Here is a 27,450-nt window from a genome sequence, read left to right on the forward strand (position 1 = left end):
TATTTGGGCCATAATAAGTATCTGTAGCAGGCTGGTCTTATGTAAACCGACCATTGCATGCCCTCAGTCCCAGCTTAGATGGGATTCGCAAGGACTCAGTTGCTTCTTTTTGGGTTGTAGCTGGCGAGTTTGCAACTACTTGAGGAATATCCAGTGCAGCGTCCTGGTCTTCCCAGAGTCCCTCAAGTTCTTTTATGGGTTCCAGCTGCGTGTTGCAATCCTTCATGGCAACTATGACCACTCCCCCATGACAATTGTGGCCCTTGGCACCTTTACGAGAGATGTTTTAGACCCCTACTTAAAACTTCGCCACCCATGCCACCGGGCTCGCCCAAGCAAGGTACAGACTCCTGCCCAAGATCGAAAACCTGTTTGAGGTTGTGACTGCAATTTCAACCACCTCTTCCTGTCCACCAATGAAGGCAACCACCTGGGACACCTCAAAAGTCATCACTGAGTCTATAGGTGGTGGTAAAAGCGATAATTCATCTTGATGGCTAGGACGGATATATTCACTTATGAACTGTGGCACTCATCCATCGACAATTGTTTTACCCACGGGAAGGATATGATTTGTATCACCCTCCTGTCCTACTTTGAGCCCTACTTCAAAACCACGTAAGGTTTCTTTGCGCATGCCCCCTGATTTTCCTGTTGTTGGGCCATTAGGTGGACGGGGCGCTATTAAGGTATCTTGGGCATTCACTATGGAGTGTAAGTCCTCGGGATCCCCCTCTACCACACAATTTGATTTTACTCCCCTCTTCTCCCCTCCCTCAACATTCCCTTCTATGTCACTCAGCAGGCCCTTTATTTCCGTAATCAATACATTTACTTCTTTTATGGGTTCCAACACTTTAAAAAACTTACTGTGTCTTCTCCCAGGGCAGATATCTGAGATTGCTTTCCTTTTAGACATTTTGTTCATAAAACATATACACCCCTATACAACCTGTTACTGGTGGGCCAAAAACGTGGTAGACACAAGAGTGCCTGAAATCCCTCTTTAGAGCAACTTTTCAACAAGTTAATATTTTGATTCACTGGCAACCCTCTAAACTAAAAATCACAGTAAATGTAGTTAATGTTTGTTTATTTATTTATATAGCGCTCTGAGCCCAGAGGTATCTAGGCGCGTTAATACAATTATTAAACTATGCTACATGGTCTGTCTCTGATTTGATATACGTAAGATTCTAAAACCTTCCAATTTTAATCCCAGTAATTAAGATGAAAATATAAAAATTATGCAAAGATATAAGTTATAAAAATACTATCATAGTGTGGCAACTAAAATTCATAAGGTCTAGTTCACCACTAGCCTTGCTGCATGTTACTACCAGAGGCTCACTCTCCACTATACTAAGAAGTGGTCCACTGTAATATAAGCGAAGCGAAAACTACCCAGTCACTGTTGCTTGAGTATTCATAGGCAAATTGACAAATATAAAGGACAAGATTTAAAATAAAATTCAATAAGCAAATTATCAGAGAAATGGCAATCACACTTTCTTTTAAAATAGTGCCTTCTCTTGAGTTAAATCCTTGAGCAGTGCACTAGAAAATGGCAAAAAAGAAGGAAAAACAACCCTGTTCTTGGCTGCGGAACGCTCGACTAGCTCGTCCGCCTCCCTACCCTCGGCCCTCAGCGCGGTTGTTCAATCAACAACAATGTCCAGTGATCACATGGCTATAGAAGCCCCAACTCCATAAACACTGATTATAAGACAAATCGGATTAACGTTCTTAATTAAGAACTGCTCGGGGGGAAACATAAATTGAAGAGGTGTTAATTCTGCAGGTTTATATGTCGCCTGCTTCAAGACTAACCTGTAAAGCAGACACACTTCGCTTTGCCTTGCAGGAGAAGTTCAAACAAATTCCTTTTCACAGTATTGTCGAGAATAGCAACAGTTACCTCTCTATCTCGCTAAAAGACAGGACGTCAAATCAATTGCAGTTCAATATGACAAACGCAGTCTAGCAAGCTCACTATAACAATGTTGCAGTATTTAAAACAAATGCGCAAGGACCTCCAGCGGTCTTCACTTGTAAAACACCATATGAAATGAGAAAGCCCTTTCAGCTGCTTAATAAACAATTATCTTCCTTGTCTGCCCTACAGATGTCTGTTGACTTTGTTCTTAGAGCAGCGGTATCAGGGTTTGCAATAAACTATGGGAAATGTATTGGTATGGGCCTGACAAACACTGGTAGCCTTGGCAACTCTATGGTAAAAGTTTGCATTTTGATGGATGGATATGGAATTCTCCTACCTGGGGGTGCACAAGACCCCCACCTACTCTGGCCTGCTGAAGTAAATGTTCCGGAGCTATGGAAAGAAGCCAAAGACTTATCCAAAGGTGGAATTCACAGGAGATCTCTTGGTTGGGCCGTTTTTGCACTGTCAAAATGACTCTCCTTCCAAAATTGCTGTACATTTTCCAGGCTCTTCCTGTGCTTATTCCAGAACGTGAACTACTTGACCTACAGACGGCAGTGGGGCAGTTCACCTGGCAGCTAAAAAAACACGTATTTCTCACAAGCTTCTCACAAGAGGGAAAATGCTGGCTGGCCTAGGATTACTAGGACCAGTACTTTTGGGCCTCTCGTGGCCACTATGCTGGGGTGGGCGGGAACCAGCGACGTTCCCAAATGGAAGGGTATAGAACAAGTTGCATTCACCTTCCCACTTGGTCTTCTTCCGTTACTCCCTAAAGAGCAGCGGTGACGGCACAATACCATGTTGGTTACCATTCTGGTGAGACTTCAGATTTTGGCTAAAGCCTGAATGCAGAAGGGGTTCAATTCGGGCTTGGGCCCGCTCTCACCTATTAAACAAAACCCAGCATTCACCCCAGGTTTACAGGCAAAATCCTTTCAGCTTTGGAACTCTGGTGAACTTTTGAGACTAGAGGATTTATATGGCGACACAGAACCATTGACCTTTGAGTGCAAGGAGAAGTTCGACCTTCCTGAATCAGAACGGTTTTGCTATGGCCAATGGCGGCATTGGTTGACTAATGCTCGGGTTCAGCAGGCGGGATCCCGTGTCCCAACAGGCATTGAACTTAAAGTAATGGAGGGGCAAAAAAAACATAGGATTTCGGCATGCTATAAGCTCCTGGAAAGTGCTATGCTAGAGGAAAAGTTCCCTATATGGCTACATGGGAAAAAGAATTGGGCTGCAAATCTCAGCAGGGTCCTGGTCGAGGATATGAACCAAAGCCCATAAATGTTCGCGCTGCACTTTTGTGAAAGATAGGGTGCTCGAATTGTGCTTTCGCTGGTATTTGTCCCTGCAGCAACTGCACGCAATACACTCCACTTACTCTGACAGATGCTTGCACGGATGTGGGTAGTTGGTGACCTAGCTCATGTGTGGTAGCACTGCCCCAAAATACAGTATACTGGCTTTAGGTCTGCTCTAAAATTAAAGAGATCACGTGCACCCAACTCCCTATGGATCTGCTTGTCCTATTACTGGTGGACGCCCCTGATGATGGTTTGTTTCTTATGTCCGGTTCTAGGGCTGAGCTGATCTCCCAATTATTGATGGCAGTCCAAATCACCTGTGCACGTTTTTGGAAGGCAGCAGAGGGACCATACATCTCTTGGTGCGTGAAGGTGTGGGAATTGATGGGGATGGAGAAACTGTCAGCATTTGCGGCGGGACGGATGCCAACATTTTCACGTATATTGGGGCGGGGGCATTTCTTGGAACATGTGGCTGATGGAGATGTTTTTCCAGCCTTTACTCTTGAGGCATTTTACAAAACCATGAATTAGTAAATGCTGAGATCACTGGTTGAACACTTAAATGCGACCAAGCTAAGGCATCATGTCAAGTAAGTGCAATGTTACCCCCTTTTATTTTCTCTTTCTTCTTCTCCCTCTTTCTCTTCCCCTTGCTGACTAAATGGCAGTTTTAAGCATAACAGCTGTATAATTACAAAAACCGGAATGTCGATATCACGCTGTTTTTGACCTTCATAATGCGTTATATCTGTATTGTGTTCATCGAGATGTCAATAAACAATACATGTTAAAAAAAAAAAAAACTAAAAAACAGTTCAACTCACGTCTGGCTATCACCTTATGCTTAGAACAGGATGTGGCATATCCAACTCCCCTCCCCAGTATTCCAATACAGATGTTATCTAAATGTTATCAGAGTGCACACTTTCGGTCTAAGTGGCTTTTCACATGGCCGGTGAGAGGAAATCTTAATGCGTTTGTGCCTGCAACGGCTGCTCTAGAATATAACCTTTAGCCTCCGGTCACGGGTCACAGAGCCAGCGTTCTCCCACAGAGATTGCAGTAGTCTGCTCTCACGCGATCTCCTGGCTCCAACGCCTGGTAACAGTTACGATTGTGCGCCTCCGTAGCCCCACACGTCACAGGGTTTAGTGATTATCAATATCACTGCTGAGAGTAACCAGGGAGAGCTAAGGCGATTCCAGAAAGTATGAGAACAGAGTCACAAAGAAAAGGAGGGCCACAAGAGGCAATGCAAATGAAATGGTATGATATAAAAGTGTGTAGGTGTAAAAGCATGTTACCATGCAAGACTTAATCCAGACCTATACTTCAACTTGAACACTGAGTTACGCGTGCATGGGTTCACTGCTTTCGACCTCAGTCGTTGAAAATCTGCGCAACTAAACACCGCCTGTCCTTTCCCGGCTGTGCTTCGCCGCTCTGGGCTGTGTTGTTGGTTAATGAAGAGCAGTACATTTGAAAGTGGAGGTTCCCCTGCAAGATTTAACACAGGTAATGCAGACTACAGGCTGTGGAGCTAAACACTGCCTGCCCTCTCTCGTCTGGGCTACTTATGGCTTAGTAGTTCGGCAGAGAACAGGTGTAATCTTTACCATTGCATTGAAGTCGTGCTGAAGGGTTTGGTAACTTGCTTGGGCCAGCAATAAAGATGGATAGAGATGGCGCCCGATGCCATGGTGTCCGGTACTCAATTGTTTTTTCTCAGAGTGGAACTAGAGGCCAAATGTGCTGAAGTGGTAGCTGTATAAATTAGAATGCCTTAAGTGGGGCCAGTAAGCCAGGGCTGATGTGATAGCTATTGATAGTTCAAAGGGAACCTGTTTTCTCAGCTTTTCCTCATATCGCTGAAGTGTCTGTGCGAACCATGTGTAATCATGTTTAAGGTTTAAGGGCTTAGGCCAGTTCTTACTAGTAATGAATTATGGTTGTATGTGAATGTTTTATAATGTCAGGATTTCACGACCTACCATAGACGAATGCCAAGTAGGGGTGTGCTACAAATATGATCTGATGATGGTAGTAAAGATTGTCGATAACCAATGAGAAGGAAAGAAATGGAGTTAGTGGTTTGTTGGGACTTGGGTTAGTCTGGTTCATTGGCACCATCTAACTGCTCCCCGGATGATTGTACAATACACTTGTTTTACTTACAAAACGTGCACTCGTTCCTCAGGTGGTGGGACCGCTTTGGGTTGAGGTAGAAAGGGGTCTGGCCCCAGAATGTAGAGCTACACTTGAACGGAGTGAATCCTGTTAATCTAGAAAGTATGCATGACTTCTGTTTCAATTATTTTATATCATACGCCTTCCTTGGATGAGAAACTTTCTAAATGATGCCTTGTGGACTTTTCGCCATTTGTTTTTAGCTGATTGAGAATTTCATTTTTGGATTTTCCACATAACTTGAGGTAAATGACCAAAACTATTTTTTCATGGATATAATATTCCTTCTTATTTTGAGTATTTGAATCCCTGATGTTTTTTCAACCTTGCTAATTCTGCAGATTTATTTTCATTTGGTTTAAGAAGGGACCGTTGTCTCGAAATGCGTTGAGCTGATTTTTTCAATAAACATTCCTTTGGAAGAAGAATGTAAGTCTAATCATTAACATATGATCCTCTTGTACCTTTACACACTTTATGAGAATTTCAATGATTGTTTGGCTGTTTATGCCTTAGACAGAGTGCAGGCGACAGGGGTATCCCTACCAATGGGATCCAACGGCCTGTTGAGGAAGATCTAGAGCTGCAACAAGAATGCCTGAGACAGCTTGTCAGTGCTATCCACCCTGTGTTTCCGAGGGATGGCCACACGCCAATCAAGACATTGTTTAACAGAGCAACTCTTTTGAAGAGAGTCGGGGGAGTGAAGCCAGTGATGCATTTGGAGAAAACCTTTGAATGAATATTTTTTGCCATTCTGACCCCTCATGAGTTGCCCAACATTAAACATTAGTCCTTTATTAAACCTTTTAAAACAAATTAGTTATGTCTTCTGTGGAGTCCACTTGACTTCTTGACAAACCCAATGGTTCCAGCAGTGTGTGAAGACGAGGGTGATTCATGCCATGACTAATCATAAGCAGGCACAGGCTTTGCTATGATCTAAAATTGATGGGTCCGCCAGAAGTGAATTGCATAGCATTTCTGCGGTGGACTGTCCATGTGGGAGAGACCAGACTGGTATGCACATGGGAATTTCTTGTGTGACAGGTACTGTGAGCTAAAATCTTGTAGACTCTCCTCTGTGGGAACCTTCACTTAGAACAGGTTTTCTTTGCTCTGTTCAATATCAGTTAAGGGGCCACCACATTTTTGTATACATCTATTGAAATGTATGTCTCTAACTCTGTAGTCCCTGCCCCTACGGCTTGTCCTTACCTCGCCGCCGCTTGCCGCTCACCCTTGGTGGTGTTTCTCCCCTGCCCTGCCCCCTTACTGCTGTTTGAAGGGTGGAAGCACCCTTTCATCCCACCCGCCCCTCTTCCATCCTCTAATTTGCAAGTTGGGTCCTCCCCTTCACCATCTGGTGTTGCCTCTGTTGGGATGGAAATGAGTATATCCCACCCCCCCCTAGGTGTTTTAAGGTCAAGCGAATGCCCTATGAAATGGTGTAGTGCACAAGGGGGGAGAGAACCGGATTACGAGACCTGCCGCATATATAATATAGCGCAAATAGCAGGTGAGTAACCTTGGAAGGCACATAGAAAGAAATGCCATTTTGTAATAATGGCAGAGGCACAGGCTTGCATGTTCGCACTGCACCAGTCGAGCTCCATGGAAAGATTTGACTAGGCCCAAAATCATTAAGGCAGAATGAGCCTGCACCACCAGTTCCCACCTTGTCCCTTCACTGTTGCAAATATTTAGTATCATTGGGAGGAATGCACCCTGCAAGGCAGTGAGACAACTCCAGGCTCCTAGCAGTACCCATTCATCACACCCAAGCTGCCAGCAGGCCTCTAACCCCCACCCAGCCAACCGAGTGCCAGAACCCACACCACTGACTTGATCCCCACACCCTTGCATTCCATGATAAGCAAATGACCTCTCAGCCCCTAGCTTTAACCAAGCGCCCTTAAAAGACCTAAGCATGCGCACCTGTTTCACCCCTAAGCATAAAACACATCCTTTGTAACACGAGGAACAGGGAGGGATACATTATAGATCAAAACAAGGGTGGAAGCCTTGGGTGCGAGAGGAGCAGTACCAACAAAGCCTAAAATGTGTGGTTCTGTGTGTTTCTGTATTTCCTCCTCCCTTCCCCTCCGTACCCTGGCACCTATCCCCCAAGCCTCCCAGGTGCATGCCACAGTGATGTGGTAGTAGGCTTAGCATGCTAGCACAGTTTTAACAATGTAACTTTGAGAGACCTGACCTTCACTCTGCGGAGAGATGAGCCCAGCTGACCCATGTGCAGCCTAACAGACGGCAAAGAGAAAAAGCAATTCTAGCCTGGCATCCTCTATGAAGCAGGACCATGTATACGTTTTTACCAATCAGCTGTGTGGGTTTAGACCCTATATATGATGTCATCTGTGACGCTGTGTCTTCTTAAAAGTTATCAACATTCAGTCTGAAGTCAGAACTTTCTCAAAGCAGCAGAGTCCTTTGCTGATATTTTGTATTTTGTGCAATTAAACCTTGTTATCCTTGCAAGCTATCGCCTGGCTTATTTCCATAGAGGGTTGTATTCATTCTGGAGTTTGTAAACCGTGACTTGCCTTCACCTCCCCTCCCACTCACCTTTACTTCAGGCTCCACTTCTTCCTTCCCTTGTGACTCTGGTCCTCGCTGCACCATCTGTTCCACCTCTGCCACACCCCATCTCGCTCCCACCTGCCACAGTGGTAATGGCCTGCGGGGCAATGTAGGCGACGTTAATATCAGCACTGCTGATGGCAGCTTGGTTAAGACAGACTGCCATTCATGTTATGCACTAAGGTGGTAATATGCCTGTTAATATATCCCAACACTGAAAGTATCCAAATGTAGTAACAATGTTCCTTGTGTTGAGCGTGTATCGATGGCACAGGCATAATCTGCAGATCACAGTTAAAAGCTAGAAGGGTCAACCCAGAAATTCTTCATTTTAGAGGGTTTGTTTGAATATATACAAATCGTTGAACTGTAAGAGAATATATCTTGTAAACCCAGGACAATTTTCATGAATGCTTGAGAGAAAGAAACCTGACTCGCGTGGGAGGTCGATCTATGGCTCTGGCAGTTTCGTCTTTCCAAGGGTGAATGCCTACTGCCCTTAAATAGCTTGTGGGACATTGTCAATGTTGCTGCTGTTACCATGCCACCCTGAGATGCAAGGGTCTTTTGAGCTGGTTGCTGATGACATTGAGGCTGGTAGGCCTGGGCACTGTGGACTGGCATGTTATATGGGCTTGTGCTCCATCAATAGGATGATTCATAGATGTGTACCGTAACGCCTGCACCTAACGTCCAAGTCAAGCTTTTGGAAAGGCCCCTTGATGGTGCCAATTCGTTTGGTTCCAAGGTTGATGAATCTCTAGAGAAATTGGAGGATTTCAAGGCCACGATCAAGTCACTTCGACTTGCGGTTCAGCAACACTCCTCATCTTTCGCCAAAAAACGCTCCGTTCATGTCGCCTTCTTTGTGCGCATAGCCAGCGGCCAGACACCCCATAGCATTCAACATCACAGGCATTACATTGGAGGTAGTGGAGGTATGCCCAGTGGCAACACTTCAGCCTCCTCCGTCCCCTTCTCCTCCACTTCCTCCAAGCCTCTTTCATTTGCACTTCCAGCATTTATGGTTTGGGGCTGATGTCCATGGGAACGATCTGATTCATCCCCATTTGCCTCCCGAGATGCAGGGAGTGGGAATGTCATAAAGGAAAGTACTGCTGTCTATTAAATGTGTTCCTTGAAACAACATTGAAATGTTTAGTCAGTAGTTATTTGCTTGCTAGTCATTCACTTGCCTAATCCTCATGTGTATGTATGATGATGCTAAGTTATGAAGCAGTCCTACAATGCCAGTTGCCACTGCAGCACCAGTGCAGTGTCTGAGAAATGTTGAACTGTGCCCTCGTCCAGGGTTAGCTAGAGACCATAGTCTGCTGTGGGATAAGGAAGGGAAATGGAACGATACGAAGTGTGGGCAGGGTCGGATTGGCCCCTCTGCATTTCGCCCTGTGGCCAGGCTGAAATAGGCCCTGCGGAGTGGGGGCCGGTTTCTGGCCATGCTTGGGCCGGTTTGGAGAAAAGAAAATTGAAAATTATTATGTCTTTTTTTTCCAATTTGCTTTTTTTTCTTTCAAAAAGCCTTCTTACATCGATAAATGAGTACCAACACAGGTTGGGTGATATTTTATGCATGGTTGTTCTATAAAAAAAGAGCATAAGCGCTATACAATAACATATCATTTGGCCTTGGACATCTGCTTGGATTCACAGTAATTTAGTGTACTTAGGAACAGTTATATTTGTTGACACTTCCTGTTTTGTCAAGGGGTGGAAGGTTGTGTTTCATTGCTTCCCGGGATGTCACTTTGGGGTGGGGTCAAATGACATCACTTCTGGTGATATCATCAGAGGTCAAGAGTCGTGAGGCGAGGGGTGGGGCACTTTTTTGAGGCGACGGGTGGGCCCTTTATTTTGGGTGACCGGGCCTATTTCTTGTCCCAGTCCGACCCTGAGTGTTAGGTGTGGGCAGAAAGCCAGAATAGGCTAACAGAAATAACAAGATGGGAAGATACAAGGGGGTTGATGTAGAGGGAAAGTATTTGTACCGGTGTGTGGTCCTGGTAGTGATAGGATGTGGAGCAGATGCAATACTGAGAGAGGAAATAAGACCTCTTGTGATAATGGTTATTTTCCAGCGGTTAAACAGTATGCAATACCTAGGAGGGTTTAACTTGAATTAGTGGAGGTGTGGTTGTGTGTTGGCCCTGAGACGTGTTTGGGGAAAAACCTGAAAGTGTAGAGGCCAACATTGTGAGAGGTTGTATTTTTTTGAGGCACTGCCTGCAAACATCTAGGAATCTGGGAATGCCAAGCAAAATGTCAGAGGGGACCAGCGCTAGTGGAGCTTTGTAAAAGTTGTGAATGTGGGGGACCTCAAAAGAAGAAAGTAAATCGCAGAAAAAGGAAGCAAAAACTACACTACAAGAGCCATATACACGTCATCTACATACATTAGGGACTTTTCAGTATTGCAAGCTCACTGCAGTCCTTGAATTGTTTTATATGCCCACAAGTGCAATTCATGTGCTTTGCAACCATGGAATATAGTTTGTATGTGTAGGACAGGAAATCTGTGTGCAAAGGGCTGATAGCAAATCTATAAACCCCTGTTTGGCTGCCCTGCGTATAGTTTCATTTCTTCCCACACCCTCTGCATACAGAACTGAAAGATCGTTTCAGTAACAACATGTATGCCCTACACGAACCACAGAAGGCGTGGTTGTCCCATTATGGCATTGGTCTATTCTATGTCTCGGCTTTACAATGTTGTGCTCCACTTCCATGTATTTCTGCCCTTACACCATCCTGACTCCTGGGTTTTGTCCAATTCTACTCTTCCTCTAAATTTGAAAAAAGATGCCTACTTTTGATCCAAAGTAAATACCCAAAGTTAATTCAAACATCCTCCCATTATATGCCATTGAATATACACTAGAAGATGTCGTTTAGCTTTGAGATACTCATGTTAATGGCTCATTTATTACTCTAAAATCAGGATATGGGCCTGTACCAATGCAGGGGTTTAGAGGCAAAATGTTAAACCGGTTGGCAAGCATTTGCTATTGTCAAAAAAGGATATTTTTTTCACTCTTATGATGTCTCCTTTCACAGAAGGATCCCCAGAACTAGGAGCTGCAGAGTCTGCCGCAGGCATCCTAATCAAGTTGTTCTGTGTACACACAAAGTAAGTACCAAATCAAGCGAGAGATGATTACGCCCTTCTTTCCAGAGGTAAATTGTGCATGGGAAAAATTTAATGTTAGTCAGTTATAGAAGTTGTTTTGTTTATCCCTGTGTCAATATATAGTACCATGCAGTCATAGACGTGAGTGAGCTCAGTTCCTCAAAAGAACGTCATCTGTGCCTTTGCCTTTGGTCTTCAGACTGTTTCTCAATTTTCTCGGATCTCAGAGAGGTGGAAACTCACGGGCCCAGTGCCCGGTGTATGCAGGGCCGGATAAACCTTGGAACGTTGGTTCATCTGTACCAGGCCCCCAATGCAGATGAATTTCTGAAGTTTGCACTTTATTTTTCATGGGCAGGTATGCTTTCTTTTGTGGCAAACAGGCCTGGTCTCTGTGTTAAAGGCTCATGCTGAGCTACCTATGAGTGTCTGAGCAAAGCTCTGCAATACCCAGCAGCCAGCCACACAAGGTACATTAGCGCATGTGATGCTGTACCATGACTTAAGTTCAGATGTTCTGTGAACAAGGGAAAAAGTCAGAAGTCAGTGCATGTCCATGTAATAAGGAAACCATGACGTATGTCTGTAATTTTTAGTGGGCTAATTGAATGTTGTTTAGTTTGAGCATAGACCTAATATTACAAAATTGGAGCACCCCACATCTTTAAATAGTTCTCAGATGTCAAGAGATGAAAACATTCTGTAAACATGATTTTTCATTTTACACAATGATTATATTGCTCTGCTCATTTTGCAGAACCTGCTTAACCCAATAAATTAAAAAAACATAACTCGTCTTTTTGTACATCTCTTAAAACACTTATTTAATAAATGCTTAACTACAAAACTTCAATGTTTGTCAAACAGTGAGCTTTCAGGGCTGGTAATGCAACTTTGTCTATGCAATTTTCTAAAAAGTGCAGACATGTTACTGAACAGTAAAGAGTTAATAGGGTTCTGGATCAAGAGCATACAGATAGTTTTATAACATGTCTCTTGTCAACCATTGCAGGCTCATTCACAGGGAGATCAATTCAGCAAAATGCCACAGATAGTGGAAGTGACAACGCATATCTAATGACATCAGAATACGAGTCATTGACCCTGATTAAAATGAAAAGTGATGTGGCTGATGTAAAAAAAAATAAAAAAAAAAAATGCTACAATTACTATTTTATAAAGCAGCAAAATTACTATTTTAGAAACCAACCATATTGCACCTGTCATGCTGCCAAGATATTCTAGGGGTGGATACATGATGTGACAAAAGTACACCCAGACGCAATACAGCCGTTGGGCACTGTGTTAACATGTCAGTACAGCCACATTAGCTCAGTTCCTTCCATTCTGAGGTGCTTCCAGAATATGGTAGTTATTGCCTTCTATACACAGATAATGCCATCCTATGCCTTTATTGTCCTCACATATAAGGTATAATTATACAGTTTTACAGCATAACATGTCAAGATACTGCCATCATATGCCATGCCAAGTGCATCCTCCTATATGTGGATAGTGGCATTTTTAAATTTTATTTAGTTATACAGCGCTGATAACCCGCAGGCATCAAGGTGCACAAAGAGACGACAATACGAACATTTATGACAGGACAGTGCGAGACCTCTCAGAGGACCCTAATGCAAATAAATCATCAGTTGAACAGCAGAGTTTTCAGGGATTTGCGCAATGAGGACAGATTGACTACCTGTTGCAATTCCAAAGGCAGAGAGTTCCAGACACGAGCTGCGATGACTGGAAATGATCTGCCTAGGCCATTTAATTGCTTAAATCTGGGGCAACAAATGAAGGCAGAGTTGGCCGGGGGTAACTTCCTCTTTGTTTAGTATATGACCAATCTGTCCATCAAACATATCAGGGCTTTACCATAAAGGCATTTATGAACCAGTGTGGCTGCTTTGAATTGGATTTGAGCTTTCACCGGGAGCCATTGTATAGCTCTCCTGGTCGTCAAAATGTGGTCTCTATAAAAATCAATTTTACGTTGCGTATGGCATCATTCTGCAGTACCTGGAGTTTAAGACACCCTTTGTTTGCACCAATTAAGAGGGCATTAGAATATACCAGTTTTGACAGAATAATGGCTAGTGCTTTGTTGATGCAGTTGTCTTCTTCGATGAATGGTTGGATGTGCCTGAGCAGCCTAAGATAACATTGGCAATTTTTTCTTAACTAGTTAACATGTGCCTCTGCCCGAGAGAGGATTCCAGGTAAACCCTCAGGATTTTTGCTTGCCTGATTCTGTGGATGTTACTATCCTTGATGCTAAAACTAGAGTATCTGGAGTCTAGTTTACCTTGGGCCTTTTGAGAGCCAAAAATCAAAAGCTCAGTATTACCACCATTTAGACACATCCATTGGGTGGTCATTCAATGTCCAATCATGTTATAGACATGGAAGAGGGTTGGCAGTGTCGATGTAATGCTCCCCGTCAAGCTTGAGTATCAGCTGCGTATCATCAGCGTAATCTGTAAAGAACACCTCATTTTCAGCGAGGGGATCACACAGTGGTCTGATGTAAAAATTAAATAATGTGGGCGATATACAAGCCCCATGAGGCATGCCACAAGGAATGGGGGCAAGCCCCGAGGTGGCTTCACCCCAGCGCACGGTGGACTTCCGGTGGGATAGGAATTAGTGAATCCAGTCTGTCTCCTATGAGCAATTCCCTACATCGGCATGGGTGTTAAGGAGCCATTTGGGGTCTAAAATATCGAACGGGCTAACAAGTCCAGTAAGACTAGCAGCCCTGCTTTTCCCTTCTCTAAGATCTCTAACATATGGGTCTGGAGGTCAAGCAGATAGCTCTCTGTACTGCATCCTGAGTGAAAACCTGACTGACTAGTATGTAATTTGGACGTGGTGTTCAAGTATACCTGAAGTTGTGAGGTGGCTATATTATGCACAATTTTCAGCGAGAAGTGGGAGTTGGTGATGGCCCTTAGATTCTTGGCATCTTTTGATTTTAAACCCACTTTTTTTTTTTACTAGTGGGGTGACAATGACTTCTTTGATGGAATCTGGGACGTGGTTGTGATGAAAAGACGCATTCACGAATCGGGCAAGAAAGGGTGAAAACACCTTTTTATTCTCTAAAATGAACTTAGACGGTATAACATCCCCAACACAAATGGTAGGGCGCATTGTACCCAGAGTTTTCTCCATGTCAACTACTGTGGTGGGTTTGAAGAAAATACATTTAGAGTAGTTTTGCTTTCGTAGTGGCTTCTGATTACAACTCAGTGAGCCAGGCCCGGAAAGTGTATAAAAAAAAGGGGGGCTTATTATTTACCAAGTCCTTTTCAATGTTGTCACGTGCTATGCTGATTTTGTCAGTGAATGCCTGCTGAACCTTAACACAGTATTGGTTTGTTGGAGATATTGCTTGGTTTCATTGTTTTTTTAACACGTGCTTATTACTAGTGTTGGGTTTTAAGCGCGGATCTGGGATTCAAACGATCTGTTGCTATGCGTGGTCTTGCTTCCAAGAGCACTTGCACTTGCCCCTGTGCTATCCTCCATTCACAATATGGATGACACTTGTGCTTTCGGTTTTTCAATTCCGCTTTGTCTCATATGACTAGTCTATATGAATTCTCTAGCTTTTTCCAGATTCCCTTATCTGTGTCGTCGTTAGTTTTCAGCCATTGGTGTTCTGCTTGTCTCTTTGCCTTTTTTTTGGATTAACAGGTCAGATGTGAACCACTTGTTATGCGCAGTGTTTTCTTTTTCAGGTGAGCCGTGTCAAGACCGGTGGGGGGGTCTGTACTTCCGCTCTCTATATGGTAGAAGAGAGGCACAGAGGACCCCAGCCAAGATTCTCAATTATGGTAGCTATGGACGAGCAATCAAGGCCTAGCTTCTCAGGAGGTGATGCAGGCTGGTTCTTAAGTACAGTGTATCCCCAAGCCCCCACAAAGGAATGTCCACACACTGTATTACTGAAAACACAGTCTTTATATAATTAATATTCAAGGGTCATGTACACTTATCACAACAACGCACTTTGTGCTCAGGAAAATCAATAATGGTAAATATCTACAATTCTAAAGTGGTACCACTAATATTAGACTGTAACGCTCACCTGATTCTCGCAGAGGCGCCGGTCTTGACTGGGCGACTACCGTATCTTCAAAGGTGATGTGTAGCACCCGGTTGGCTCTTTGGGCTGGACCTCTGTGCACTGTATGCCTGACGTGTAGAGTAAGATGTCTTAGGTAAGTGAATGCCGAGCTCTCCATCTGCCTCGTGGCAGGGTGCTGTAACCAGTTTCTTCACTGGATAGGTAGCGCAGGCCTCTTGACTTCAGAGGACTGCTGTCCGTCGTTTACTGCACGAACGGTAAGTTTCGAGTCATTCAAATGTCTTTAAAGTCTTTAGTAATGATGTCTCTTGTTTTGCAGGGTTCCGGCGATGGCGGATGACGGGCTGAAGTGAGTTAAAGATGGAGCCCGTGTGATGAATAGAAGCGCCTGGAAGCACGTAAGTAAGCGCTTGTTGCCTGCTTCACTATGCGCTCTAACTGTCTTTTTATTTTGCAGGTACGAGTTCGGAGCGGCTGCAGGGTGCCGGAATACCCACTGGATTAGATGTGGAAAGGAGTAATGGCACGTGAGTATTAAAGTTCCCCAATGTCTTTAAACGCACCTTGTTTTGTCTTTCAGATGCGGGATGCAGCGCCGAAGGCCTCCGGAGCGTACGAAGAGTAGGTAAGCCTTTGCCTTTCAGATGCCGGAATGCTAACCTGTTCTTTCTTGTCTTTATAGGTGTTGCTGAAGACTGGATTCAGGATGGTAAGCCTTTGCCTTTCAGATGCCGGAATGCTAACCTGTTCTTTCTTGTCTTTATAGGTGTTGCTGAAGACTGGATTCAGGATGGTAAGCCTTTTTCCTTAGGCCCAGGACCGGATGCAGAAGACACGATGAGCGTTCTGCTGCAGAGGTTGCAGAATAACGCAAAGCAAGATTCATCCACCGGGTGTGGTTTAAATAGCCTCCTGTAGTGCTTAGGTGTCTCCTTCCACAGCCACGCCTAAGTAAGAAAAGAGTTCCTGGTAAGAAAAGAGTTCCTGCCTTCCAGAAGAGTTCCAGTGTTCTGAATCTAGGGAGTGGCTCCAGCCCCACCCAACAGGAAAAGTAGTTCCAAACAGAAGAGGATCAGAGGCTCAACTGGCAGGCAAGTAAGCAGCATGGTCTGCTGAAGGTAAGTCCACCCAAGCATTATGAGCCCGGCGCTTCCAGCGCTGGGACTGGGCATATTTATGAGCCTGGTGCCACTGGCGCCAGGACTGGGTCCAAAAGGTCCCAATTGGGACTGGTTGGCACTCGGAACCTGGGTTATGGATCTGCTTCCAAGGGAGTTGGGAAAACCCTGACCTTTTGGAAGCAGAGATCATGACATAGACCTCATTAAAGTGCATTCATAATACTGTAAAAATGGCACGCAGATCAATAAGAAGGAAACCAGCAATAGAGAGAGGAGAGATAACAGATGGTTGAAAGAATAGGCAGAAGACTGGCCCTCGCTACTGGACACAGTTCTGTGTGGAGATCCCCCCCACCTGGGCAACCTGTAAAATAAAGAGATATAGCACAAGCCCAGTCCACATATTGTTCAATAGTCTTATTCTCTCCTACAATGTTTTTACCCCCCCAATGTACCTGGTGGAGTCGAGTTCTTCGAAGAGGCGTCGACAGATCCTTCTTGAGCGACCCCCTTTCAAGTGGGAGTCACAGATCGTCGAGAGGCGTCGAGAAACGTCGAAGACCTCGGGGTTCGGCGACGGGGAATCGACGGCCCTTCTTGAATGCCTTCCCTTTCAAGCGGGAGGCACGGGGCGTCGAACGTCCGTCGACAAACGAGGTAGAACGATGTCGAAGAGGCGGCAGCTTTGTCCGAGCGGTGCTCGTCGGCGTCGGGGCGTCGGCGTCCTGCAAGGCGGAGGTGTGCGGGGCACCTCGATGACAATAGTTCTGGACCGCAAAGATTGTAGAGACGGAAGCCCAGCAAGGGCGTCGGGTCGTCCGAGTCTTTGAGGTCGTTGGGTGGCGGGAAACCCACCGGCAGGTTTCTCCTCGGCGCGTTGGTCGTCCTCGACTTTCTCCGGCAGGATAATCGGTCGACGATGCGGTCGAGGGAGTCCTTCGATTGAATGTTCTTAGGCAAAGGAGCGGACGGCTCCGGTCGTCGGCGGCACGGCGTCAAGTGGTTCCCACGGCTGGGCAACACAACTTCGACGGGCCTCCAGCGGTTACACAAACCTGCGAACCCTGGTCGACGGCAATGGACTTCGACGGCGTCGATGTCCGGGTGCTTCACTTCGATCTCCTCGGCGGTCCCGTCCCGTCTCGGGTCGGCAGCCTTTCGAGGGTCTGACTTCCAGGGCGCTTCGGCGAAGATGTAGCGGTGCTCGATGATCCCTCGGAGCACGGGAAGAGGGCGCCTTACCAGGTCCTCTCTCGGATCAGTCCTCGACGAATTCGGCAACCTTCAGATCGGTCGAAGCAAATGCAGCAGCAAGTCTTCTTCTTCCAGCTGGACGTCGAGGATCAGCAGTTCCAGTTACTCTTGAGTGGAGACTCAGCTTCTGAACGCTTCTGAACAATTTCCAGTGGTGAGAGGTCCCCAGATATACTGTTCTGTCTCTCATCCACACTGCTGGCACACACACAGCAGCCAATCACACAGAAGGGCATTCATGCAGTCAGTCAGCCAATCAGGCACACAGTGCATTCAGGCCACACTCCTCCCTTTCAGACACTCACAACAAGGAATGTGGATTGGGACAAGTACCCAGCCATTCAACACTACACACTGCATTCAGGCCAGTTTCGGGCAGGGCTGTCTCAGTCTTTGTCTCTCATGCCAGAAACCAGACAACCACAACAAGGAGTGTATATTGGTCACCCACTCCATTCACCCAGGTCCCACCCACAGGAGGTACCCACAACATACAGTGAATGGGAAGGCTCCAGTCAGTCTAGCTGGGCCTTCACAACAACACCATATATGGAACTTCCACCCAACAGCCAGTCAGGGCGAAGGGACAGAGTCAGGGCTTCCCAGGACTTTGGGAAAACAAGGTAAGAGGCAATAGAAAGCAAGAGGCCACAGGGGCCATCTTGTTTTCCATCAGGAATCAACTGATTCCAATGGCAGGGCCTGGGTATCCCAAAATGGAGGACACCCAGAGCACCTGTCAATTTCAGCATGGAGCTGCCACCAGCCCATACCCTGCTCTGTGGGCTACCCACAGGTGCCCAAAAACATACACTAGAGGCACAGGGTTGTACCCCTACCCATGGGTGCCATAAGGGTATCCCATGGGTCTGTTCACCAAACCAAAAGAGAGCTGCACTGCCAGGAGTCCCAAATGGACTCATGGGCAGAAAACATGACAGAACACACGATAAAAGGCAGTAAAGGACAAGGATTCAGAGGCCCAGTCCCTCTGATGCATTTCCAGCATCACAAGCCGCATGTGCCATAGAGGAACTGTATGTTGACGCCAGCACATCAGGGGGGCCGGGGGAATCAAGGTCTGAGGTACAGACCATTAATTATTAAGACACTCGTGTAGGTCAGAAATCTGCAATCTCTTCGAGTTACGACTAATGACATTCTTTAGAGCGTTAGTCTGCTTTTTTGTACCTCTTGGAGCAGGATGTGGAAATCGACAAAGAAATGTTCTGAACAGATGCATAGACTGTGATTGATACGTATGTCCAGATTTATGGACACTAACCAATCGAGAATGTTCCCTTGATTAGAGGTGGGTTCGCTATTGTGGACGTAGTAGTCATTATTGTTAAGGCTACATTCTAGGATTGCAACCACTTTGTCGGCAGCATTGTTTCACCAGCAGTTTGTCTCCCAAAAACAGGGTTGTACAACTGGGTCTAAGTGATTTTAGCAGTTGCACAATGTCCTCATTAAAGTTGGGCATGTCCTCCGGATGACGATAAAGGAGAACAATCCCATACCTTTCATAACCTTCCATGTTGGGTAGTCGGTATAGTCCTAATATGTAATGCATAGTCTGGCATATCAAGGTGCTGCCATCACATGCACAATCTAACCTCCATTTCCTCAGACATGCGGTTGAATGCCAGTTAATCTCTTCCATGGTATGCTGCCATCATATGCCAAGTTCAGTCTCAACCAATAATGTCATCCAAAGAAAGGCATTGCCTCATTTGTTAGGTATAATCACCACATGCAGGAAACCGACCCCCTCTCTAGTTGCTGCCATCAAATGCTGCTGCAATGCCATTCAATGTCAGTTAATGCTTCATATTCAAGGTATAGCCACTGTTAGGGAGAATTATCTTACAAGGCTAATTTCCCAAACCTAGTGAGTCCCCCACCAGCTTTGCTGAATTTTTGGGGTTTGTTCTTTTCTCCTGCTAAGAGTGAGACTATTTTCCTCCCACTCTTGGGCATGATTTGAGGTATGTCTTTGACTTATTGTATGCTTATGGGATATGGGGTCTTTTACTCCATAGGGTATCATCTGTTTTAGTATATGTTACACAGCATCCTCAGTGCAGTAACACAGGGGTGTCATAGTGACCCCCAAACAAAGACTCCATACCCTGGGACTGACTACTGTCTCCCAGGGCATGTAAAGTCACCATTGGCTTTATTAGTCCAAAATTGTGAACAGAACCAGTACAAACCATCATATTATGGAAGTACTGGAAGGTGTTAATTAGATTGCCCCTGGGTCTGTTTCCAAGGGGGGACTGTCCAGTCCCCCCTTGTCGAGTTTCTGGCTGGTGGCAGTGGTTACCATGCGAAATATTGCACCGGAATATTTCCTATGGGATTTTCCCATTGATTTTAAACGCACCACTTTTTGGTGAAATGTTAAAGATACCGCTGGTTTATTTATTTAATATAAAATCACCGGTTGGGTCTTTTCACCAGAACTCTTTTCCAAAATGGTGTTTGTGTCCGTCTCTGTAACTCCAACCAAGGTCGTGCCCTTTGTTCCACTTTTTGGCGGGCTTCTCCACAGAAGCCCTCCAACTGGTGGCACTCTGTCTGAGTTCCACAGGATGTGTGGGTGGGGGAATTGGCACCCTGGACTGCGTTGCCTTAGCAACCCAAGTCGCACTCTGTTCTGATTGGCCCAGTGGTGAGCCGCCCGGCTCACCACTTGGAATGTAGGAGTGACAGCTAGGCTGTTGAATGGGGGTTTTTCTGCATAAAAGCAGGGCTTTGGGGACTGGAACTTCAGAAGTCGCCACAGGACCTAAGAAATTCAAAGGGGGCAGAAGCTGAGCCATCTGCAACGACGACACCACCGGTGGAGCCCTGCTGCAACGACCTCACCACTTTCCCGACGACAATAGAAGATCTTCTGCTGTAAGAGTCTTCTCCCTTTGAGCTGGTGGGGACAACCAGTTCGCCATTCCCCTTCCAGGACGTCCCTTGGTCGAATCACCAGTGCCAAGCACCCCGGCGGCCGGATAGCCAAGCTTCACCACTGTGACTGCGAATAAAAGGAACGCACCTTTTAACCGAGCGAACTCCGCGGCTGGTCTCTTCCCTGGGCAGTGCAACGGCTCCAAGTTTCCTCCTCGACGAGATCTTCTCTTCCCCTGGTCGAAACCACGAACTGCACCCGCTGCCAGGAACAACTGCCGCTGGACTCCCTCACTCTTTAAGGTACTGTGTTCCGCCTGGCCTCCCTTTTTTTGCGGATTGCTAAAGGTGACCCTTAAATCCTTGTCTTTCCAACTGGGTTGGCCACCAGACCTTCTAACTTTATCTTTCGCATCAAACCATACTCCTTTGAACATTTCTGCAAAGACTTGAGTGCTTTTTAAACTGTGTGATCTTGGGCACATTTCGCCTTGCTCCATTTAAAGTGGGCCTGGCCTATGAACTTTGGCTCTACAGTAGACTCTGCCTTCACTAACTTGCTGTGGTCTTAGAAAAGTGTTGGGAACTGTTTTACCTTCATGACCTGCCTTTTTCTCTCCCTTTAACTTAATTATTGGTGTGCCATCTAGGTTACGCGCTCACATCTGTTTTTACAAATAGTGGTGTTTAGACTTGTCTAATAATTATTAAGGGAGGTGTGTATACTTTTCTGATTGTTTGAACTTGCTTTGATCTATAGTGCTTGGTGTATTTCCTAAAGTGTGTTGTAAATAAATAATTATATACTTTTGATAACAAGCTCTGGTCAGTGTTTGCTTGCTCTACTGTATTTTTAGCCCTATTGTGTATCATCTGTATAGTGCCCTACTCATCTTGAGAGAAGTCTGACTGCTCAGCCACAGCTACCGGGTAAATCTGGGTGGTGCAGACTGTTAACAATTGGGTTTACTGCTTACTCCTGTAGTCTTAATCTTCTTGCAGTGTTCCCCAAGGGAACTGCACAGGATTCTGCCTAACTGCCACCACATATAAGGTGCTTTTACGGAGAATTCTCAGAAATGTGCTAATTCCTCTCTACCTTAGAGACCCCCAGCAACTTTGCTGGACTTTGAGGACTTGAATGTTTAACCTGGAGAGAGTGAGACCCTTTTTTCCCACTCTCTCGTGTATTTCTATGTGATTTTGAACACTGTTTCTTTTGGTTGTGGAGTCTGACAAACGCCATAGGCATCATCTTTTACATTGCTGTGCCACTCCCCGAAGGTGCTGTGTGACCCAAAGTCTTTCAGATTTCCCAAAGGTTTAAATACCTGCTCTTTTGGATAAATTCCTGTTTCCAAGAGCAGTAAAGTGAAATTTACTTTACTTACATTTGTAACTCTTTAGACCCAGCACACACTATCTTACATTAGGGTGCTGGAGGGGTTACTTGGTATCTCCTTTGTCTAGCTTCTCATGTAACATTTTTATGTTAACCTTTCCTTGATGAATAGCTGGTGGCAGTGGTTTACGTTTAACTACCATTGTGTGTTTTTACCATGGGCTGCGTTCACAGCCACGGAAAAGCACCCATGGGTGCCATTTTTGTCAAAATGGCCCCGTCTTCTTTTTTCACCATTTCTTTCTGGGAAGGTCCTTCTTGAGATTTACTCTGCGCGCCAAACCAGGTTAGGTCCCTTTGTTCATTTTGTCTTTGTCGGGATTCACAAGTGAAACCTGCCTCTGGCTCCAGGGTGTCTGGCGGGCGCAAGGAAGCGAGGGAGGTGCCAGAAACTCCCTGTACTTCGTCTCCTAGGAGACAGCAATGCACTCTTAGGTGATTGGCTGGCTGTCTGGCAAGGACAGCCACCCTGCTGGTTCACTGACAGGCTGGAATGAATGGTAGAAACCTGTATAAAAGGTGAGGCTTTTTGGCTTGGAAGGCACTCTCGACCACTGGACGAAGGAATCAGTAGAAGAACTTAACGAGGGCGCATGCTGCAACTCCTGGACTGTTGGTTTTCCCGTTGAAGCCCTGCTGCTGTGCTAAAACGCCAAATTCATATCGACAGAGAAGCCCCTGCAAGGACGACTTCTCCCTTTGAGTTGGTGGGACCAATCAACTCCAAAGTAAGCCACCTGGACATCCTCTCGGAGCTGGTTGAAATTCCACTGCAGTTGCTGCTGGAACCGAATAGTCAGGAAGAGGAACACCAGATTGTGTGCGTTGCTTTTAAGCCGGCAAAGGGCTCCAGGAAGATCCTCCGGACTCCCAGGAAGCAGGACTGACTGAGCCTGAGCCCCTGCAACATAGTGCGGGACCCCAGAAGCAAGCAAAGTCCATCTCGACAGTCCGGAACCGCGGGGATACTATTTGCAGTAGGCGCGAGGAGCTGAAACACTGAAGTGCCACCTGTTTGAAGATTGCTGGTTGCGATCGGTGACCGTCCCATTACAGTGCAGGAGTACCCAGACGTCCTGCCTCTTGACCCCACGACTGAGGCCCAGGAACACCAGGATCTGCAGAGCTGTACAGGAACCGAAGTCACCTGCTGCACTTTTCCTCAGCCTAAAGGTACTGTAAAGTCTGAGATAACTTACCTCTTGTTGTGCTGCCTTGGTTGTCCTCGTTGGAGACGTGTCTCAGTTGCTCTTGTAGATTTGCTTGCAGCTTCTCCAGCATGGGGTCTGGCATGGATTCACATGCTCATGAATATTCCCTGTCAGGCTGGGAATCCTCGGTAAAGAAAAATCAGTATCACTTTCGTTTCTGATCTGTCTTTCGTAGTAGTAACCAATCACTGATCTCTGCGTCATACTGACCACAGCCAATGACTGCCATCTCCCTAAGCCCCGCCTCTGGCAGCCATCTTCAGATTTTTACCGCATGTTCAAGTGTTGGGATCCTCGTGCTATTGTTCTCGAGCGTTAGTGCTTTTTTCGCGCTTTTTCTTAGGAAAATTTTCTCTTCGGTCAAAAGAGCCTCAAGCTCCACCGTTTCTTTATCCGATCAACGGGGACCCGTGTCGGATTCTTCTACGCCCCTCAAGGGTGAAGATTTCGTCGAGCCACGCTTTTGGAGGACTCCAGAAGTTTCTCAGGCCCTTCTCGAGCATGGCCCAGGAGAAGGGAAGCTCGACGCCTGGAAAGCTGTTCAGGGTCTGCCCTGGATGCCAGCTTCAGAATGTCTTTAAGGAGGACGAACACTCCCTTTGCCTTTACTGCCTGCATGAAGACAAGACGCACGTGGAGAAGGACTGTGCATTTTGCGGCAATATGTCGGAGCGGACCATGAAGGACCGCCATCAGCGTCTCGCCAACTGGCTGGAAGGAAAGAGCCCGTCAGGCGAGAAGAAGAAGTCCGAGCGGTCTTCTAAGACCTTTAAGGGCGCCCCGGCGACGGGGGTCCAACAGAAGGCCAAGCACCGCGAGTCCGCTGGCACCGGGAGCGCCGAACGGTCGGGCTCTACGGGCGCCAGGCAGGGCGCATCCTCCCCGGCGCCATCAACCACGAGCCAATGCTCTGGCTCGGGTAAGAGGAAGGCCGAGCACCCGGCGAAGCTCCTGGAGAGACCCCGGTCGTGCTCGAAGGCCCCATCGGAGGGGGAGCGAGGTGGTGACCCCCCCCCCCCCAAGGAAAAGGCGGTGAGCGCACCTAAAGTGGTGAAAGCCTTGATCCATCCGGCCAAGGCCTCTATCGAGACAGTCGCGGCGGCCCTGGCTCAGCCTGTGGAGGCTACACCAGTGGTGGCGACCTCGGGGCCCAGAATCTCCCTGCCACCACGGAGGGAGTCCTCTTTCATGCCCATCGACAGGACCCCCGTGAAACCTCCGACGGAGAAGTAAAAGGGGGGGGAAGGAGGTCGTCGTGGATTCGGCCTCAACCTCTGAGGAGCCGCTGATCGAAGTCTTAGGCCACGGCGCTGGCGTGGAAGAAGACCATCCTGTCGGAAGGGACCCCGACGTGGAAGACGACGAGAACGTCGAGGGTACCGACGGGGCTCCTGATCGCCCGCTGGAACCCCCTCAACCAGTGCCGCAAGACAACTCGGCGGCCATTTTGTTGGCTATACAGTCCTTATGCTCGGAGATAAGGACGAGACTGCCGTTACCACCAACGGAGGAATCGCTCCCGACGGGGGACCCGGAGCCAGGCCCTTCTGGGAGCCCTCCTCTTAAGAGAAGAAGGATTCATCCTCCACCTCCTTTTCAACCATCGCGCCCTGCTCAGCCCACGGGGGGGGGGCGAGGCCTCTACGTCAACCTCCCCGCCGGACGGCGAGGGAAAGAAATTGGACACGATGGGACTCAGTCATCTCATCGGCAGTGACGACGATTAAGGCTGCCAACGCCTTGGCTATCGTAGCCCGCTACGACAGGGAGTTGTGGTACAAACTCGCCCCCCTGCTGGACTTCCTACCAGACGACAAGAGGGCGGAGGCCCTAGATATCTTGCAGGAAGGAGAAGTGGCGTCAGACCACGCCATTACGATAGCGACGGACATCGCTGACACTGGATTTCGCCAGTTGGGCAACGATGTGTGCCTGAGGCGCCGTGGATGGCTCAAGGCTACTGACTTCCGTCAGGACGTGCAGACCAGAGTCTTGGACATGCCGTTCGACGGGAGCAACCTGTTTGGGAAAACAGTGGACGATTCCCTACAAGCCATCAAGGCGGACACGGAGACGGCCCGGGCTGTTGGTGTTCTCCAGCAACGACGGCCGCCCTTTCGGAGCGGCAGAGGCAAACAGGGTGCCTCCAAAGGTTCCAGCGGCGGATTTTCCACCTATCGTCAAGCGGCCCGTTCGTCGTCACATGAAGCCTACAGGGGACGAGGCAAGTTGGGCGGACCCCGCCGTCGTCGCCAAGGAGGACAAGGCGGCAAAGCCTCGTCGAAGCAGGACTGAACCGGCCGTGGGGTCGGGCTCCCACCGAAGCACCCCAGTGGGAGGCCGGCTGGCGAGCTTCGTCAGCGTGTGGGAGTCCATCTCCACCGACCGTTGGGTGCTGGACGCCCTGGCTCAGGGTCACGCGCTCGAGTTTCTAAAGAGGTGCCCGCGCGTCCCCCCTGTGGCCAGGAAGGAACATCACGTCCCTCAACTTCTCTTGGAGGTAAGGGCGATGCTCAGGAAGGGCGCCATCGAGCTCGTCCCAAAGAGGTTTCGGGGCTCCGGAGTTTACTCAAGATACTTCCTCGTGAAGAAGAAGACGGGATGATGGCGTCCCATCCTGGACCTACGACGACTGAACAAATTCATCAAGGCACAAGTTCCGGATGGTCACCCTCCAACACGTCCTGGGTCAACTGGAGGAGGGCGATTTCCTGTCGTCGTTGGATTTGGAGGATGCCTACTTCCATATCCCCATCCTAAAGGGACACCGAAAGTTTCTCAGATTCGTGGTCCAAGGGCGTCACTACCAGTTCAGAGCCCTTCCCTTCGGATTGAGGTCGGCACCCAGGGTGTTCACCAAGTGCCTCGCACCAGTGGCGGCGCGGCTGCGCCTAGAGGGGATCCACGTCTACCCCTACCTGGACGACTGGCTCATCCGAGCAAAGATGAAGGAGCTCACCATGGAGCACACGGCAAGGACTGTCCAACTACTCACGGACCTGGGATTCTCCATAAACTACGCCAAGTCCTACCTGGTGCCCGCGCAAGACGCACTGTTTCTGGGAGCGAAGCTCGACACACAGTGTCGCTTCTGGCCTCTCCGTCGGAGAAAAGGACGAGGGCCATCTTGGGCAAGGTGCAGTGGATGCTGGTTGCGGACGCCGCCAGGGTGAGGTCCATCAAGTCCCTCCTCGGAGTGATGTCTTTTTGCATGTATCTCATCCGCCTGTGCGGGCTCCGGATGCGCCCGTTGCAGGAGTTCCTGGACGCGCGCTGGATCCAGATGACGGGCAGTTTCGAGGAGAGGATCACACTCGACGCGCATCTGACGGCGGGCATGGACTTCCAGACCCCGGGCCACCAGAGGACAGTGACCACGGATGCCTCCCTGGAGGGGTGGGGAGCGCACACCGAAAACCTGCACGCGAGGGGTCTGTGGCTGCCGGCGGAGAGGTCCCTCCATATCAACGTCCTGGAACTCCGTGCAGTGTTTTGGGCCCTCAGGTCCTTTCTTCCGTCCCTCAAGGGCAAGGTGGTGAGGATCTTCACCGACAACACCACCACCATGTTCTACATCAGGAAGCAGGTCGGTACCAGATCCCCAACCCTGTCCAAGGAGGCACAGGATCTGTGGCATTGGGCCGTCGCCCAAGGGATGTTTCTGGTGCCGTTTCATCTGGCAGGAATAAAAAACACCATCGCAGACTTGCTCAGCAGAGAGCTGCGCTCGTGCCACGAGTGTGAACTACGACAGGATCTAGTGGACTGCCTCTTCCGACGGTGGGGCACACCCCATATCGACCTGTTCGCGACGGCGACGAACTCCAAGTGCCGGAGGTTCGCCAGCAGGTTTCCCCAGCCGAGGAGCATGGGCGATGCTTTCTCGTTCCCCTGGGAGGGCCTGTTCCTATATGCGTTCCCTCCATTGCCGCTGCTGATCCGGCTCATCAACCAGCTCAAGAGGTCACGGTGCAGGATGATCCTCGTCGCACCTGCGTGGCCGAGGCAAATATGGTTCCCGGACCTTCTGGACTTGTCAGCGTCCCCGTCAATCAAGCTGCCAGTGGACGCAGATCTTCTCTCCAGGGAAGGAGGCGCCATCCTCCATCACGACCCGAAGTCGCTGAACTTGCAGGCCTGGCTCCTGCAGCGTTAGAGTTTGGAGGATACGACATACCGGCCGACTGCAGAGAGGTTCTTGCAAAGGCCAGGGCGTCCTCAACTCTTAAATGCTACAGACACAAATGGAAGAGGTTCTCTGT

The 27,450-nt window shown here is 47.9% G+C and overlaps 1 protein-coding gene across 3 annotated transcripts in view; it reads left to right on the forward strand.

Annotated features, from left to right (window-relative positions):
• EDC4 (enhancer of mRNA decapping 4) overlaps positions 1-27,450 on the forward strand; it is a 2,544,921-nt gene that overhangs the window by 953,590 nt on the left and 1,563,881 nt on the right. For all 3 annotated transcript variants that reach the window (XM_069603831.1, XM_069603839.1, XM_069603847.1), the window contains exon 13: positions 11,116-11,188. In XM_069603831.1, coding sequence (XP_069459932.1) covers positions 11,116-11,188 — 73 coding nt within the window. The remainder of the gene's footprint in view (positions 1-11,115; positions 11,189-27,450) is intronic.

The sequence above is a fragment of the Ambystoma mexicanum genome, chromosome 1p (genome assembly GCF_040938575.1).
Source record: "Ambystoma mexicanum isolate Mex_15411 chromosome 1p, UKY_AmexF1_1, whole genome shotgun sequence".
NCBI lineage: Eukaryota > Metazoa > Chordata > Amphibia > Caudata > Ambystomatidae > Ambystoma > Ambystoma mexicanum.